At 24.9% G+C, this 17,672-nt stretch overlaps 6 protein-coding genes and 1 long non-coding RNA gene across 11 annotated transcripts; 3 read left to right on the plus strand and 4 right to left on the minus strand.

Moving 5' to 3' along the window:
- Positions 1 to 725: 725 nt before the first annotated feature.
- LOC108002351 (protoporphyrinogen oxidase) lies at positions 726 to 3,077 on the plus strand. The gene is made up of 2 exons (XM_017063986.3): positions 726 to 1,850; positions 2,296 to 3,077. Exons 1-2 carry the CDS (start codon positions 726 to 728, stop codon positions 2,626 to 2,628), a joined length of 1,458 nt encoding a protein of 485 aa, XP_016919475.1. The 3' UTR covers positions 2,629 to 3,077.
- On the minus strand, positions 1,251 to 4,576 carry LOC108002355 (transcription initiation factor TFIID subunit 13). 2 transcript variants are annotated; one of them, XM_017063994.3, is made up of 4 exons: positions 4,284 to 4,491; positions 3,876 to 4,113; positions 3,658 to 3,759; positions 1,251 to 2,580 (listed from the first exon to the last, which is right to left on the minus strand). In XM_017063994.3, the coding sequence occupies exons 1-4, from the start codon at positions 4,308 to 4,310 to the stop codon at positions 2,576 to 2,578; spliced, it is 372 nt and encodes a 123-aa protein (XP_016919483.1). In that variant the 5' UTR covers positions 4,311 to 4,491; the 3' UTR covers positions 1,251 to 2,575. The 2 variants fall into 2 exon arrangements, with proteins under 2 accessions (XP_016919483.1, XP_016919482.1); XM_017063993.3 differs by having other exon boundaries at positions 1,251 to 3,759; positions 4,284 to 4,576.
- LOC108002352 (putative methyltransferase C9orf114 homolog) lies at positions 4,510 to 6,041 on the plus strand. The gene has a single exon (XM_017063988.3). It carries the CDS (start codon positions 4,510 to 4,512, stop codon positions 5,644 to 5,646), a length of 1,137 nt encoding a protein of 378 aa, XP_016919477.1. The 3' UTR covers positions 5,647 to 6,041.
- LOC108002354 (ribulose-phosphate 3-epimerase) lies at positions 5,698 to 6,852 on the minus strand. The gene is made up of 4 exons (XM_017063992.3): positions 6,570 to 6,852; positions 6,338 to 6,445; positions 6,029 to 6,250; positions 5,698 to 5,963 (listed from the first exon to the last, which is right to left on the minus strand). The coding sequence occupies exons 1-4, from the start codon at positions 6,804 to 6,806 to the stop codon at positions 5,853 to 5,855; spliced, it is 678 nt and encodes a 225-aa protein (XP_016919481.1). The 5' UTR covers positions 6,807 to 6,852; the 3' UTR covers positions 5,698 to 5,852.
- Positions 6,853 to 7,006: 154 nt separating this feature from the next.
- Positions 7,007 to 13,427, minus strand: LOC108002353 (neural/ectodermal development factor IMP-L2). 4 transcript variants are annotated; one of them, XM_017063990.3, is made up of 7 exons: positions 13,268 to 13,427; positions 9,586 to 9,786; positions 9,332 to 9,393; positions 9,167 to 9,251; positions 8,892 to 9,081; positions 7,894 to 8,207; positions 7,007 to 7,717 (listed from the first exon to the last, which is right to left on the minus strand). In XM_017063990.3, exons 1-7 carry the CDS (start codon positions 13,268 to 13,270, stop codon positions 7,685 to 7,687), a joined length of 888 nt encoding a protein of 295 aa, XP_016919479.1. In that variant the 5' UTR covers positions 13,271 to 13,427; the 3' UTR covers positions 7,007 to 7,684. The 4 variants fall into 4 exon arrangements, with proteins under 4 accessions (XP_016919479.1, XP_016919480.1, XP_028524808.1 ...); XM_017063991.3 differs by lacking the exon at positions 13,268 to 13,427 and adding an exon at positions 12,268 to 12,500; XM_028669007.2 differs by lacking the exon at positions 13,268 to 13,427 and adding an exon at positions 10,806 to 11,677.
- Positions 13,428 to 15,130: 1,703 nt separating this feature from the next.
- LOC133666951 (uncharacterized) lies at positions 15,131 to 15,949 on the minus strand. The gene is made up of 2 exons (XR_009831861.1): positions 15,530 to 15,949; positions 15,131 to 15,328 (listed from the first exon to the last, which is right to left on the minus strand). It is a non-coding gene; the product is annotated as an uncharacterized LOC133666951 (long non-coding RNA).
- Positions 15,950 to 15,994: 45 nt separating this feature from the next.
- On the plus strand, positions 15,995 to 17,321 carry LOC108002359 (transmembrane protein 170A). Its single transcript, XM_017064002.3, has 4 exons — positions 15,995 to 16,222; positions 16,519 to 16,653; positions 16,747 to 16,852; positions 17,027 to 17,321. The coding sequence occupies exons 2-4, from the start codon at positions 16,551 to 16,553 to the stop codon at positions 17,220 to 17,222; spliced, it is 405 nt and encodes a 134-aa protein (XP_016919491.1). The 5' UTR covers positions 15,995 to 16,222; positions 16,519 to 16,550; the 3' UTR covers positions 17,223 to 17,321.
- The last annotated feature ends 351 nt before the right edge of the window (positions 17,322 to 17,672 follow it).

Raw genomic sequence — 17,672 nt, forward strand, 5'->3', positions numbered from 1 at the left:
CAAACAGACATTTCCATTTTTATCTAATAAATTCAATACACTATCATTAATGTAAAATAATTTCTATATAAGAAAATATATTTAATAAAATTGATTATATTAAATAAATTTATTATTTAATTATTTTATTAAATTTATAAATGATTAACAGTTCTCAAAAAATTAAATTATGGTTATTCAATTTATTAATATATGTATATGATATATATTAAAGTAATAATATAAAATTTAATAAAGTATTTAAAAACAAAGTATATGGAATTAAAAAGTTTATATATATCAATTTTTATTTTTTTAATAGAAAGTCACTCTTTTATATTTACATTTTACATATTTTTACTTCATGTACAGTTCCATTTATGTTTCCAAATAAATATAACCTATCTTTCTCTTTCTTGAATATAAAATACGTTAATATAACTATAATATAATATATAATATAATAAAATACGTTAATATAATATAATATAAGTATAATAACAGAGCATTCAAGAGCATTTTTAATAATATTTTCAATTTTCTTTATTTATTTTAAAATTTTTATTTTTTTAATAAATTTATGAATGACAATTTAAAAAAAATAATTGATTGATAAAAATATTATCATTTTTAATTTATTTTATGAAACATAACAACTGTATTAATAAATATATTATTCAATTTAATTATATTTTATTTAAAATAAAAATTAATATTTATTTATTAATACAATAAAATAATAAAAAATGACAGCAATATTAGGTGCTGGTATATCAGGCTTATCAGCTGCATATTATGCACTTGGAAATACAAGAATGGCTCCATTAGTTATATTAGAAGCTTCAAATCGTGTAGGAGGATGGATACGTTCTATAAAACAATCTGATGGAACGATTTTTGAAATAGGTCCACGAGTTATAAGAGCCAATACATATAATGTATTAAATTTAATAGAAGAATTAGGATTATCATCAAAAATCATTCCTATTAAAATTAATCATCCTGCTGCTAAAAATAGATATATTTATGCAGATAATGTATTACATTGTTTACCTAATAATTTAAAAGGAATTATAACAAAAAATACATTATTAAATCGTTCTTTAAGTAGTATTTTATGGAATGACTTCAAAGCAAAGAAAATTCTTGCAGATGATGAAAGCATATCTAGTTTTGTAGAAAGGAGATTTGGCAAAGATGTGTCTGAAAAAATGATTGCCCCAATATTATGTGGAATTTGTGGTGGTGATATACATAAATTAAGTGCAAGATCATTTATGACAAATTTATTTGAAATTGAACAGAAATACGGTTCTGTATTTATGGGTTTTATACAACAAAAATTTTCAAACATGTTAAATAACAAAAACAAAATTGAATTGAAAAATACAAATGATGCTCATACAATATTAAAATTACATAACACACCTTCAATTTTAGCACAAAGAGCTAAAAGAGAAGCATGGAGTACATGGGGTCTTGAAGGAGGTTTTGAACAATTACCTCAAACACTAGCAGAAAATATAATGAAACGTGGAGTAAATATAAAAATAAAACATAAATGTGAAAAAATCATATTTAATAAAGATTGTGTGGAATTAATTATAAATGGAAAAGTTGAAAAATATTCTAGTATTATATCAAGTTTATCTGCTAAAAGTTTAGCTAATTTAATACAAGAGCAACATCCAAAACTATCTAAAGAATTACATAGTATACCTACAGTAACAATAGTTGTAGTTAATTTTCAATTTTCTAAAAATGTTTTACCTATTGAAGCTTTTGGAGTTCTTATTCCACCAAAAGAAGAAATTCCAATTCTGGGTATAATATTTGATTCATGTGCCCTTCCTCAAAACTCCAAAATGACAGTATGTATAAACACAGTAGTGCTCAGTTAAATTTGACTAAAATCCATTTTAAATTTACACAATTCATTGTTAATAGCTTATTGATTTGAATTAATTTATAGTATCTGATTTTAATAGAAATGAAAATATATATAACAAGAAGATATAGTGAGAGATATTTCACTTTATTGAATTATCAATCAAATCAAATTCTGATAAAAAGTATATAATTCTGTGAATTTAACCATTAACCCAAATTTAGTTAAATTTAATTGAATACTGCTGTATAAATATTTATTATCTATTTTTTTTCTATTATAATTTCAATATTTATTACATAAATTTAATATTTGTTATAATGAATTTAAAAAAATTCTAGCAATAATACAAAATGATCTTAAAATTTTTACAAATATTTAATGGACTAGAAATACTTGTTGAATATGTACATCTTTTTTTAATCCAGGTACTGACAGTAATGATGGGTGGGGCATGGTTTGAAAAATACTTTGGTAAATGTTCATCTGAAGAACATTTAAAAATGATTGCAATTAAATATGTAAATAAACTTTTATGCATTAACGAAGATCCCAAGATATGTAATGTTTCCATTCTGAAAGACTGTATTCCACAATATGTAATTGGTCACGCACAACGGTTAACTCGTATCCACGATTATATCTCCGCGCATAAAATACCTTTGGGGCTGTGTGGTTCTTCATACCACGGAGTAGGAGTCTCTCATGTTATTCTGTCAGCAAAAGAAGCTGTTTCTAGTATTAATCAATATATGATATAACTTTATAAGATTGAAATTCAAACTTGACAACAATCTTGATCAATCAAATATATTATAATGTTTTCTTTTGATATAAAAACAAAATAATATACATGCAAGAAAATAACAAAATAGTAATGATAAATAAGCCAAGATAATTTTTTTTTTTTAAAAATAAATTGCAATTTAATTTCAAACATGCATTATTCATGCTGTATAATAAAAATACAAAATTCAATTCTTATATTAAAATGAAAATAATAAATAAAAGGAAATAAAATATTAAAATTGAAAAAATGATATAAAAAGGATATAGGAATTTGAAATAATTATTCCAAATTAACATTTAAAAAAATTATTTAGAGTTGAAAAAATTTTATACTTATTAAAATAAAACATATGTAAATATGTATTTTTATTATAAAATGTAAATTATTGTTCATAAAATAAAACATAAAATATATAAAGAAGATATAAGTATTTGTTTATATATTCTATTTTTATATACATAAATGTAATACTACTAATACTACAAAACAAAGAATAATAGTATTATAATATAAAATAGTTATTACAATTTAGTATTATTATTTATATAAAATATATATATATATATATATATAAATATATATATAATTTATAAAAATCCAAAAATATATTTCTTTTTGTATAACAAAAAGAAATAAATAATCTTAAATATATCATAATATTTTTAATTATGTAGATAAGCAAGCATGAAGTATCATAAAAATGCAGCACACAAGCATTCCATACTTGTAAATAAATCAAAACTACTATAATGCTATATTTATATTTATATTAAATAACACTATATCCAATAAAAAATTTTAAATAATTTGCTTATGTTCAAATTTTATTTAAATATTCTTTAATAAAGAATTATAAAAATAATTATTCTTTTAAAAAGACTACAACAATACAGAAAGAATAATAAAGAACTCAATATAATTCTCTCTAAATTCAAGCACAATAAAAATATTTTGTTATATGCTTTGATATCAACAAATGAAATCTACTGACTAACTGTACCTGCATATTTAACTTCATCGAATGCTTTTCTAGCTTTCTTTAATTCTTCATTCATTGTTAGAAGATCTTTAACTCTTGCATATTTCCTTGGATCCTTTCTAACTATAAAACAAAATTTAATAAATTAACTTAACATTTATATTATATCCTAAATAATCAATAAACTTATATTAAAATGTTTAATAAGATATATAAATAAATTATAATATTAATATTACCTAAAAATACAATATCTTCTACTTGAACACGACCAGTACGTCCAATTTCCATAGCTCTATGTGTCATTTCAGTAATAAATTCAATAACAAGATCTTCTAATAAATCTACACTTTCTGTATAAGGATTTTGATCATCACCAAAACCATACATCATACAGCGTAGTTCTTTCGAAAACAATCGTTTTCTACCACCAGGTAAAGTTCCACCAATTGGAATTTCGGCCTCCTCATCTTCAAACTGTGATAATTTTAATTTTTTTTCACTGATAATTTTAATTTAAATGTTTAATTTTCCAAAAATATATATTATTAAATCAGTTAGTACTTTGTTAAGGTTAGATTCGTAAATAATATTAAATATCAACATATATTAAAATAAGAAAATCGAATAAAATATTTATTAAAAACCTGTTCAAAACCTTCTTCTGTGGTCATAATTTAATATTTGCAAAAATTTGGTAAAAATTTAAAAAATATTTCACACAGTGAAAAAATACAAACTCGCTATCACATAAAACGTAACGTTGTAAATGTACTTCATTTGAAATTCATTTTAAAATAGTTCGTGAACGTTTTTAGAAAATATTGTGAATAATTATGTTTTTTGATAGTTGAAAAGAAAAAGTACAAAATTATGTCGCCAGCAATTCCTATGTCAAAAACTTGGAAAGAAACCAATCGTTTATATAAAGAACAACGAAAAAAATGGAAGGAAGAGAGGTTAGCCAAAAAATTCGATAAGGAAGAAACTAAAAAAAAATTACAAAAAGAAGTAGTTAAACCCATTGAGAAACATTTTGAAAAAAAAGATATTTCAACAATCAGTATTGCAGTTCCTGGATCAATTTTAGACAATGCTCAATCTCCAGAATTACGAACATATTTAGCAGGACAAATAGCACGTGCAGCATGTGTTTATAAAATAAATGAAATTATTGTTTTTGATGATAAAGGAGAAATAATTGAAAGTGAAAAAAAAAAAATAAGAAACGACGAAGTATTAGGTGAAAGACGAGTTGGATGTTTGCAGTTAGCTAGAATATTACAATATCTTGAATGTCCACAATATTTAAGGAAATATTTTTTTCCTATTCATAAAGATTTACAATATGCTGGAATATTAAATCCTGTAGATGCTCCACATCATTTACGTCAGCAAGATATATCTTTATATAGAGAAGGAATAGTTACAAATAAACCAGTTAAATCTGGTAAAGGTTCTCATGTGAATGTAGGATTATTAAATGATGTTTGTGTGGATAAGATATTAACTGCTGGATTAAGAGTTACAGTCAAAATACCTGAAAAGCAATCAAATCTAAAAAAATTAAAAGGATTTATTGTTCCACCTGATATTCCTAGATCGGATACTGGTATATATTGGGGATATACTGTGAGATTAGCTAATAATCTCACAGAGGTATTAACACAATGTCCTTATAAAAGTGGATACGATTTGACCATTGGTACTTCAGATAAAGGAAAATCAATTGATGATATAGAATCAAAAGGCATTGAATATCACCATGCTTTAATAGTATTTGGAGGATTATCTGGATTAGAAGCTGCAGTAGATTGTGATCCTAATTTGGATGTGGATGATGCTTCTTTGGTATTTCATCAATATTTGAATACTTGTCCTCAACAAGGATCAAGAACTATTAGAACAGAAGAAGCTATTTTAATTACATTAGCAGAATTAAGAACAAAATTGTTTCCTAAAATTCCTTCATTACCAAATACTCAATTTAAAAGTTTTGTAAATAATTGAATTATTAGTAAATATAAATAACTGTAAGTAATAATATGAAAAATATATATATAAATTTTTGCTTTTTATTTTTATTTTTTATAATATAATAAAATTATATAAAATTATACAATATTTTCAAAACTTTTAATATAAGTACATGTATGTATAAACATATAATTTTATAAGAAAATGTTTTTCTTTTTTTTATTGTTATTTTAATTATTTTAATTATTTTGTAATGTACAATTTACTGTATCTCTTAAAGTTTTAATAACTTTTGCTTGATCAGAAGAACCTACGACTGCTGTTCCAGAGACAATCATGTTTGCACCAGCCTAAAAAATATATATATGTAATTTATTTTTTTGTTATAAAATGAAATTAATGAAATTATATATACCTTTGCACATAAATCAATAGTTTCTGGCCCAACACCACCATCTACTTCAATATCTAATGTAGGATAATTTTTTCTAAGCCATGATACTTTTTCCATCATTGGTTCCATGAATGTTTGACCACCAAAACCTGGTTCTACAGTCATAATTAATACCATATCTGCTAAATCAATATATTCTACAACTACATCCACTGGAGTCCCTGGTTTAAGCGCAACTCCAACCTTTCATTTAAAAAATATATATTTCATAAGTAATTTTTTAATTAACTAAATTTAATTTAAATATATATATATATAATAAGTACATACTTTCATTCCTGCTTCTTTTACTTTTCTACAAATTAATGAAACATTCTTTACTGGTTCAACATGAAATGTATATTGATTAACACCAGCATCAGCCATAGGTTCTATCCACTAAAATAAAGAAAATAAAGAAAAAAATAATGCTGTTTAAATGAAATTTATTTAAATAAATATATAAAAATATTAATTTTTTTTTAAAATTAAAAATTCAAGTATAAAATAAAATAAAACATACCTGATCAGGATTAGAGACCATCATATGTGTTTCAAAAAAGGCATCTTTTATTTTATGTCGAAGACATTTTACTAATGGGTGACCAAAAGTGAGGTTAGGTACAAAATGACCATCCATAACATCTAAGTGTAAATAATCAGCACCATTATTAATTAATCGTTGTGATTCTTCCGAAAGTTGTGCCAAATTAGCGTTTAGAATCGAAGGTCCAATTTTTGCAATCAATTTTTTTGCCATTTTTTTTTTTTAAGTAAAAAATATTACAGAAAAATGAAACACGTGTTTTCAATAAAAATGATAATGCATTATCGAGTGTCTTAATGATCTTTCATACAAGATCACTTCATTTTTCTTTAAATTTTTTACATTAATTAAGAAATACAATGAATTAAATTTTAATTTAAAAATTAAATAATAGGAAATAAATATAGTGCAAATTTATAAACACTGTACGAAATGAAATACATTTATTTATACATAAAAATATAGCAGTTTACAATAGACAATAGATTATGATAATTTTTCAGATGAAAGATTAAAATAGATAAAAAGTATTAATTGATAATAATAAGCGAAATAGGAATTGAAGTCAAAGAATCGATGTTTTTTTCATCGAATATAAAATTACATAGAATTTAGCAAATCTTATCATATCAGATTAAACGAAATCTTTTTTATTATATCTACTTATTAAGTCGATATATAAAATAAATAAATAATTTGTTTAAACTAGATGAATCCTCGTTTAAGAGGTATCGCAATATAGATAATAATTAAATATTGAAATATATAGCTTAACTTGCTATTTTAAACTTGCTAAAGTCATTATCATAATCGAATATAAAACTCTTTGGCACCTTAAAATCTATTATAAAACTTTTAAGTAAAATAATGGCTGCGTTTTAATTGATAATAATTAAACGAAGCGTTGTTAATTCTTGAACGCATTGTCATGTTTTTAGTACCAAAATATAATCTCGCTGCATAGAATTATGCATAGTGCTCATACTTAAAAATAATATCATATGACCACTAACGAACACCGAAATTTTGCAAGAAGATTGCATATCGTACAATAGTAGAAAGAGATCAATCCGGATTTATTCTTCCATAATTTATTTAACTGTCCGAGATACTTCTTTTTCGGGCTGAAAAATAATACACATTTATTTAAACTTTTTCTTTCAGAAAGTTTTGTTCATAAATTAAATGATTTTATTTATAAAATCGTCAAAAAATTAAATATTTTCTGTATAATGTATTTTAAAGTAAATATTAAATAAATTAAAAAATATTAAATTTAAATAAAAGTATAGAAACTTACGCGCAAAGGGTAAAGGAATGTACTGACAACTTGTTGACGATTTCCAGACTTCGCTTGACAAGTATAACCACCCATATCTTCCCATAAGAGTTCCTCTATCATTAAATCACCACTGTCTAATACTCTATGTCGCAAATTAGTTGATAAACTTAGAGGTACGTTATAGTTATTCACCCAAGTAATTTGCGGTGTTGGTTTGCCACTTGCCCTGCATGGCAACACCACAGTTACTCCTATATTTGCTACTAATGTAGGAGAATAAAGAGTGATTATTGGATCACTTTCAGAACTGCAATTATTTAAACCACGTTCATCTGTAACAAAAGAATAATTGTTGAATAAGATTTTAAATGATAATTTAAATTGAAATTTTTTAACATTTAAGATTTTATCATTATTGTAATTAATAAAGAATTGAACCAATAACTTTAAAATATTAAAATATTTCTTATATACAGAATTTATTATATATTTCAAATATAATTCAAAGATAATGTTAGTTATTCTGCGATAAGAAAATCATGTTAATAGATATCTATTTCGTTCGAATCTTAAATACAATTGTGTGTGTATCAATTTCTTTGTCTGTTGCAGAGAGTAATACTAATTTCTAGTAAAAAATCTCAAATACAAACGTTACAATTATTATTTGTGTGATATTGTTTTTGAGTTAATTAGTAATTATTTTACATAAAAAAAAAATACATATAAAAATATATCTTTTTAGTCAGAAATCTTAAATACTCATCAATAATACGTTAATATAATAATTCGATTTGATGTGAATCGAAAAGATTATTATAATCATTTATTTTAAAAAAATAATAAGACAATTGATATTGTATTCAATTGCAAATAATGCATGGGAAAAAATCTAGAGTTTTATGAATCATTTATTAGAGAAATATGCCAATGCATCATACAAAATAAGAGGGTTGCGTGACAATTAGTCAAAGCTTCATGTTAATATAGTTTTAGATCGTTAATATTCCACTTACTATTAACCAGCAGCACCGTAGGAGTAGAGATCTTCACCTCTCTCGCAGAAACTGACGCACAGTAGATTAATCCAGCATCATCCGGAGTAACGCATTCTATCACGAGCTTTGAATTAATTCTGGCCACTCCTTTCCACTCCTCGGATGGATCGTACAAGGAATGCGTACTGGCTTTCACATACTCGATTAACTACGGCAAAAAAGATATTACGAATTAATATCTTCCTTCTTTCTCTTCTTCACAATATAAAATTGCATTTGTCCGTGATATTCACTTGTTCGTTGCTACCACTTCCTGTGAACCAGAGAATTTCCGGCGGAGGACTACCGCTAGCTTTGCATTCTAATTCCACCCTGCTTCTGCAATAACAAAAAAGCATAATATTATCGATATTATTGTTACATTTGCGCTTTCATTTATTTTAATATGTCATATTTACCCCACAGTAGTTTCGATACCGTTTACTGGGTTTTGAGTGATAGTAGTCCATGGTTCTACTGGCTGTGTCAAATCAAAACGTTCAACATTAGATTAAATTGCGAAGATTTCATAGAAGTTGAATTTTTTTCAAATCTCTCTTCGAAATTAAATCTTTATTAATCTCAATTTTATATTTCTTTTCAAATCAAATTCATTTCTTTACCGATCAAGAAGATATTTGATTAAGGAAATATAATAGAAATTAATTGTTACTTTTGATTCAGAACGTGTTCCATATTCCGATAAGGGCGTCAGGAAATTAGAGTTGTGTTCTATCATTTGCCTGCTTATGCTCCTACGTTCCGCAGCTCGTTCGACGGCATGTCGTGGTAGGAACGAAAAGGGATGTCCCGAAACCGTATACACGGTAATAACGAAAATAATGGTAATAAGAAAAACAAGATTGATCAGCATCTGAAACATAAAATCAAAATTGTGTATAAAAAATAAAAGAAGACTAATATCGTTAACCGAAACATCGGGATAACAGTATTATATCAAAGTGAACGTGATTTGATGAATGTGAAAGGACATTGTGCAATGATTGAATCAGAATGATGTTGAGGAACACTAACGTCACGCTCTTTTCGCAGAAGTTGCTCTGATTGAATATAACAATGCGGATTTAATTGTCGGGTTAGGTGCGCGAGATTTATAGTATCGATTCATTCAACCTTCCTTCGGTGATACGAATAAACACAATTGGCAACAATGAAATTCAACAATGAAACTCTTGAGAACGGGACGATAATTAAATATATGTGATAATGTAGGGAGGACATATCTCACATCTCATTCTTTCTCTTTTCTGCTTACCCCTTTATCGGATCGTATCATTATGGCTTAATTTCGTTTAATAATTTCACCGCACCGATAATATTACGATCTAATCTTTACTTCGATTTTACCGCGTTTTTCACGTGATTTTAACACACTTTCTTAGATCCGACACGTTTTACGGGGATCGGCTCGTTCAATGTCTGTTAACTAGAACTACGAAAAGATTTTTTTTAAAAACGGAACGATAAATTAAAATTACACGTGGAAATGATAATCAATTTCGAAACTGAAGAAATCAAGTTTCACACAACGAGGATCTCGAGACGATCTCAGGTAGGATTATTCCATAGGTCGTGCGTTTGAATCTGTCGCATGGCCTGCTCGTTAACGTGAGCATCGAAATCACCAAATTAAAGAGATTTCCTTTATCTATCGTATTTTATTCTCTTCGTATAAAACACGGCACTCGATACCTTCGCCCTGTATCCTTCCGACGATATACCGACAACGTGTCGCGCGAGGAATACCCGATTTCCGAATGACATATATCTCTCTCTTCGACTTAAATCGGTGTGTCTCTCTCACGGTTCCTCCACTTCGACACGTCCGTTTAAAATTTTAGAATGCGTGAACGTGCTGGCTGCGTCGTTTACCGTGACTTTGAGGCGTTCCCTCGCCTTCGGGATCGGTCCTTCTCAACCAAGTTCACGAATAAAATTTAGATGCTACCGCATCATTTTATCTTTGGCGTCTTCTCGTCTCGGCTTTCTCTCGCTCCCCCTTTTCCTTTCCGTGACGGTCGTTATAGAGCGTTACTGAGCGAGAGGAGGAAGGAAGGTCACGCGTACCGTTTAAAGGAGATTAAGTAACTTGGGCAGTTAACGAGACAAGATGTTTGGAAATGAATTCGCGCGCGGAGCGTTAATGAACACACATGCGGTGCAAAAAAATAAGGGAGAATCTGGAGGCGATACACGATGCGATGTGTTGGTGTGCGTAACTTTTTTTTGCTGCAAACACTTGCATGCAGCGTGTCCCCGAGGAGGAGTTAAAAGTGGCTAAAACTTCCGAGATATTGGACGGTTTATCGTCTCGCAATTAGATGAATAAGTAATTCCTTCGATATTTCGATTTCTATTATTACAGATCATAGTGGTGTTTAAATACAAATGACATAGTGGTGTTTCGTTTAATTTATCTGGAAAATAATTAGTTGCGTAAGCAAAAAGTATTATATAAATCTAAGCGGCAAGGTATTAATGTGAACAATGTTATCTGAAACATTTAATGAATGTAGGTATATTTTGAAATATTCTTTAAGCACGTTTTAAGCTATAATGTGTTTAGTAGCTTGCTTTAGTAGCATTCTTTTGAAAAATTAGAAATTGAATACCATCTGATAATTTAGTTACGTTATTGAATATATAATTAAATATTCTGGATATAAATTTTCTTGTAAATTTTAGTTTTTCATTTCTTGTAATTGATATATGCGTAAAGAATAATAATAATTTATATTCTAAAATAAAATAATTATCTAAGATCGAGAGATTATTATAACTTTAATTCAATTTTCACCGAGCAATCGAAAGGATTAATAATATTGCGTTAGTATAATTCTGCGGTTAAAAATTACGACACAGCTGGAATGTAATCGAAAAAACTGATATGAGACCAGGTGAGATGATGTTATCGCGAAGCAATGTTTAAACACCTCTAAACCTCTATGAGTACATTATGATGAAATTAATCGAAAAGTGTCAACCGATTAGAAAATAAGAGAAATCGGACAGCCTGTGAAAATGAGGAAAGTTGGTCGAAATTTTGCTTGTTAAAATATATGTAACTAAAAATAGAATGCAGTTCTCCGTACGTTATCTGCTTTCGAGAAACTAAGAAGTGATATAAACTTCTCAAAAATCTGTATTTATATTTATCTAAAATTTCGTCCGCCTTGTCATTTCTTACGATTATCTCTGCTATTTAACAAATCTCACCTCACCGTCCCTATTATCTCTCTTTTCACGTAAAAATCTATTTGCACGTGGTCACGTAGCTTTTTAATATTAATAGCGGGGCGTTAATACTATTCTGAAAATTTGAATCGATCCTTACCTTTGAACTCGTGAATCACGATGGGTAATTGTCACACGTAGAAAACGTCCGCAAAAATATCGAATCTGGTACTGCTACGAGATAGAACTTTCGATAAAGATACTCGCGCCGGAGATGCTTTCTAGGAGCGCACATCACGGGAGGAGGTTTCGAACCGAATGATGCAACTTCTTATACAATCTTCGCATCTTCCCTATGATCTCGCGCCCTCTTTCCGCGGAGCCCTTTAACGCATCGTAATCTAGAGATGATATCAGGGAGACCGTAAACCGCGATAAGGAAATATGCAGTATGAAACACGAAAGACGAAATATGAATGAAAATTTTTTACTCTCCTCTTATTTCTAGATGTATGTATGCATCTAGAATATAACATTAATTTATTCTTTTTGAAAAAGTAACAAAAAAAAAAAAAGGAAAGGAAAAGAAATTCTTTCTTTTCTTTTTTTAAAATGTATATGAGATATAGGATATTTATATTATTAAAGAAAATAATAAAAAAAAAAGGAAAGAAATATTTTTTTCTCGTATATTTTTTTCTTTTATTTTACTTCTTTCTCTTCTTTTTTTGAAAGAAGAATATAACATATTTTTAAATACGTATTAAAAAGAAAAAAAAAGAAAATGAAAGAAAAATTTTTTTTCTTTCTTTCTCCAAACTATAAATTATTAAAAATTCTTTTATCTATTTGTTTCTTTTCTGTTTCTTATGTTCATAATATCTATACATAAGAATTTTTTTTTAATTCTTAAAAAAAAAAAAGAAATAGAAAGGATTTCTCTTTTTTATTTGAAAAAAATACGTATAAAAAAAATGAAGAAAAAGAAATAATATTTAATTAGAAAAAGTTCTAATTAACCACGGTTTATTGACAGACTGGCCAATTCGGATTTTTATCGTCTGTCAATCGTGTAACGAACGTAAACATCATAAAAGAGGGTAAAAAAACTATCTATAAAACAACGAATCCTAGAAACCCCGTTGAAAAATCAAACTCACCATTTCTTCGTCGACTTTCTCTCGATCTTGGAAAACGATTGTTCAATATTTAATAATCAGTTTGACAGGAATAAAAATACTGACTGAGCGTCGAGGAACAGATATTGACACATTTATATATTTCGAATGTGGCGACGGGCATCCTTGCTTACTCCTGATTGGACGATATATAGAGGAGTAGGAGTAATAAAAACCACACCAAACAATTGAATTCATTATCCGTGCGTTTGTGCACACGTAATAGTCCTACCCAATTTACTTCCACCCTCTATACTCATCATCGATTTTTACTTCGAAAGAGACTACCGCGATAATTATTTTTATTGAAACTGATCGTACCAGGAAGGAGGCGATCACAATTACCCCCAACTAGCATCATCTCGGTCGGACTCAACTGGAATTTCAGCTGCCGAAATTTTTCTAGAGGTACCCCTTCAATTGATCAAAATGTAACGTAAAATATGTGAACCAACCGCAAATGATGAAAAATAATTACTGATATTCGATAAATTAAAAGAATATATCGTAACGAAAATTGATCTTGCTCAATTGTGGATTATGCTTGTAACTTAACGATGATGGATTCTATAGGTCTAAAACATTATTTAATGAGCTCCTTTTCAAAGTAATTAAACAAATTTGAACTTTCATCAATGGAATTTTATCGTACGCTATTACAATAATATTGTATAATATATTTATAGGTTATTTTAATTATTATTTTTGTAATGTATACTATAGTATATTATAGTATGTTATGAATATTTTTATATATATATATATATATTACATATATGTTAATTTTTGAAAAGGATATATTTTTAAACATAAAATATATATATATTATTTTTATTATTTTATTTTATTTTATTTATTATTTTATTTAGTTATTATTTTATTGTTTTTATTATTTTTTATTATTAATATATAAGAATTTGCTGTTATTTTTAACTTTTCCTTGATGAAACGATATTGGAAAATTTAGCATTTTATTCCTTTTAATTTATCATAAATTATATTATAAATTAATTCGTATATTTTTTTAATTTCGAATAAAATAATTTTAAAATAAAATATTTTAAAATTATAAAAAATTGGATGATTTTTAATAATTTTAATTTTAATTTTAATGGATGATTGGATAATTTAGAAAACTTGAAATATATATTATTATAATAAATTTATATTATTTCGAATAGAAAAATAAAAATTTTTTAATAAATATTAGATATTTAATATTTTTATAATTTTTGTATCTTATAAATTATATGAAATAATAATAAATTAAAAATAATAAATTATATGTCATATTAATTTAATTTAAATTAAATTAAAATAAAAAAATTGATATAAAAATATACATCTTTAAAATTAAAAGAAAAGTGCATAACTATTTTAATGTATTTATTATTATTATTATTATATTAATATTAAATTACTCATTATTAAAATAAATGAAAAAAATTAATAAATTTTGAAAACAATAAAAAATCATTAAAAATTAATCGTTAAAAAATAAAATTATATTATTATTTCATTAAATAAGTTTTTTTTTTTAATTTTATTTTGATATAATACGTATTTTTCTCAATAGATCGTATTTTTTTCAATTTTTATTCATTATATTCATTAGTTTATGTTCGATCGATTTGATTACCTACTGCGATAATCCAAAATCGTGAATTACAATCAGTGGATATTTTATCGTCAGAGACGATCAAATAGAAATAGCAATATTATCGATCTATTGCATTATGTTATGTTAAGAAAAACTATTTTAAATACACACAAATTTTAAATAATAATAAAGATTAATAAGAATTAAATTTTATGAATAAAATATATTTTTTAATACTATATATATTAAAAATTAGAAAAAATTTTATTTATTTTGGATTTTTTATTTGTACATTATTTAATACTAATATAAAAAAATAATTAAATTTCATTTGATTTTATTTCAATTGCGTTAAGCAATTTAGCTGTATTTATGATGTCTCCTTCTATATCTTTTAAGTTTTTATCAACATCATTTACACCTTTCAATACATCTTGCAAAATCTGTAAAGAAAAAAGAAATTATCATGTCATATATTGAAATCAAATTAAAATAAAAAAATTATAAATGTAATTTTTATAAAATTAAATAACAATATTATTTCACATAATTTTATAAAAAGAGATAATAAAATACAATACAAAAAAAATAAATGTATTTAAAACGTACAAATTTTATTTTTATATGTAAATATAACCTCTAACCATTTTTATGTTTTGATAAAGTAATATAGTATTTTCTTCTTTATACTGTGAAGAAGATTCATAAAAAGATGCTGAAGATGTTGATTGATTATCCATTTTTATATATTATTTTATTTTTTTCAGTTTTCTTAAATTTAATCAATATTGTCAAATTCCGTTTAAGTATTGTTCAATTTAAATCCCCTAGTTAACTTTCGATAAATATCTGACGTATTGTGTAAATGAACCTTAAATATTTATTGCTTTATATTATAGCCAATTGCAATAAATATGTAAAATCTCTATAATTCTATAAAAAAAGATATATAAAGAAATTAATTATATTTAATACTGTAATTTATGTAATATAAAAAGTTTTATATTAAATCTGTTTATATATAATATTTTATATACAATACAACAGTGAAAATTATTTGTAAGATTTCTCATTTAATTTTTGTTAGTCTATGATATTGATTTTATTTAGTTTCAAGTAAATTTAAAAGAGTGCGCTGATAGTTGAATATATTTTATATTCACTTGTCTATCTAACATGATAAGTTTGACTTGTTATTATGCTTGTAATTAAAAAAGGTTTAAAATGATATTAACTATAATGTAGTATAACACTTATTACATGTAGAAGTAATTTATTAACATGAAAATGTATGTATTAATATGACGTATAATGTACAAATAATATAAAATGATGATGTAAGTTAAAATTTGTACAATTTCTTATTATTTGATTTTTAATTCATAGTAAATGATATAATTAAGAAAAAATCCTAAATTTTATTGTTTAAAATATCATTTTAAATATATTTAAAAAATAAAATTAAAGATATATATATATATATATATATGATACTGTGTTTTATTTGGAATTTAAGAATATTTTTTTGAGATATTGTTTTAATTGTCACTTATGTATAAAATGTTATTTTACATAAAAATGGTCAATCATAATCACATTATTGAAGTTATAACTTTTCTTAATGTTGATACAGAGAACATATTTTAAAATATTTTTGAAATAATTATGATGGAAGCACAAACAGATATTTCTGTTTTGCGACCACCAGTTAATTTAAGAAATATAAATACTGGCAATGTTTTTTATACACCTTTAACTTCATTTGCTGGTATGTACATACTTATAAAAGTAATTATTCTTCATTATTTTAAATTTTATATAAATATTTAAATATCTCTTTCGATATCTATAATTTTTGCAGAAATGTGGTATCAAATATTTTTATGGGCCCTATTTTCTTCTATTTTTGTTCATACTATAGCTGGTGCAATTTGTTTTGCTACATTAAGACAACATAAATATGGAAAGTACGTATAAATTTATTAATAATGTATATAAATTTATAATACAATATTATATTAATGTTCATATTAAAAAAAATTATGAATGAATTTAAGAATAAATATAAAAAATATTAAAATTTTTTTCTATGTATGATATTTTTAGAATATAAAATAATATAAGTGAACTTTTATTTAAAGATTCTTCCCATTGTTGATTATAATAATGGGTGTAATATTACCACTAACATCAGGAGTTCTTAGCTCTGCTGCTGTTGCTTTTGTATACAGAGCATCTCGATATCCACTGCCACCATTATATGCATTATTTTGGGGTATTGGTCAAACTGTTGTAGCAGGATGTGTTGGGTTCACAAGAATATTAGCAACTTTATAATATAAATTAAAATTTGTATATGAATGATGCACAAAATATTGTTATTTAGAAATGTTATATATAATATATTATGAGAATTTTCAAAATTTGAAGAACAAATGAATAGCATTTTATTAGTATTAACTATTATAATTAGTACATATTAATATTAGATAATAAAATTTATATATATATATTTATACAATTATATATATATATATATATATATATATATATATATATATAATATATATATTATATTATATTATAATATATATATTATAATATATATTATATAATATATATAATAATAATATATTATAATATATATATATATATATATATATATAATTGTATAAATATATAAAAATCAGGATTAAAATAATTATAAGATTTTCAAACTAAAATATTAAAAAATATTATTTGCTATTTATATATAAAAATGGATAATCTTATTAATTTCAATTATTC

Source organism: Apis cerana, linkage group LG11 (assembly GCF_029169275.1).
Source record: "Apis cerana isolate GH-2021 linkage group LG11, AcerK_1.0, whole genome shotgun sequence".
NCBI lineage: Eukaryota > Metazoa > Arthropoda > Insecta > Hymenoptera > Apidae > Apis > Apis cerana.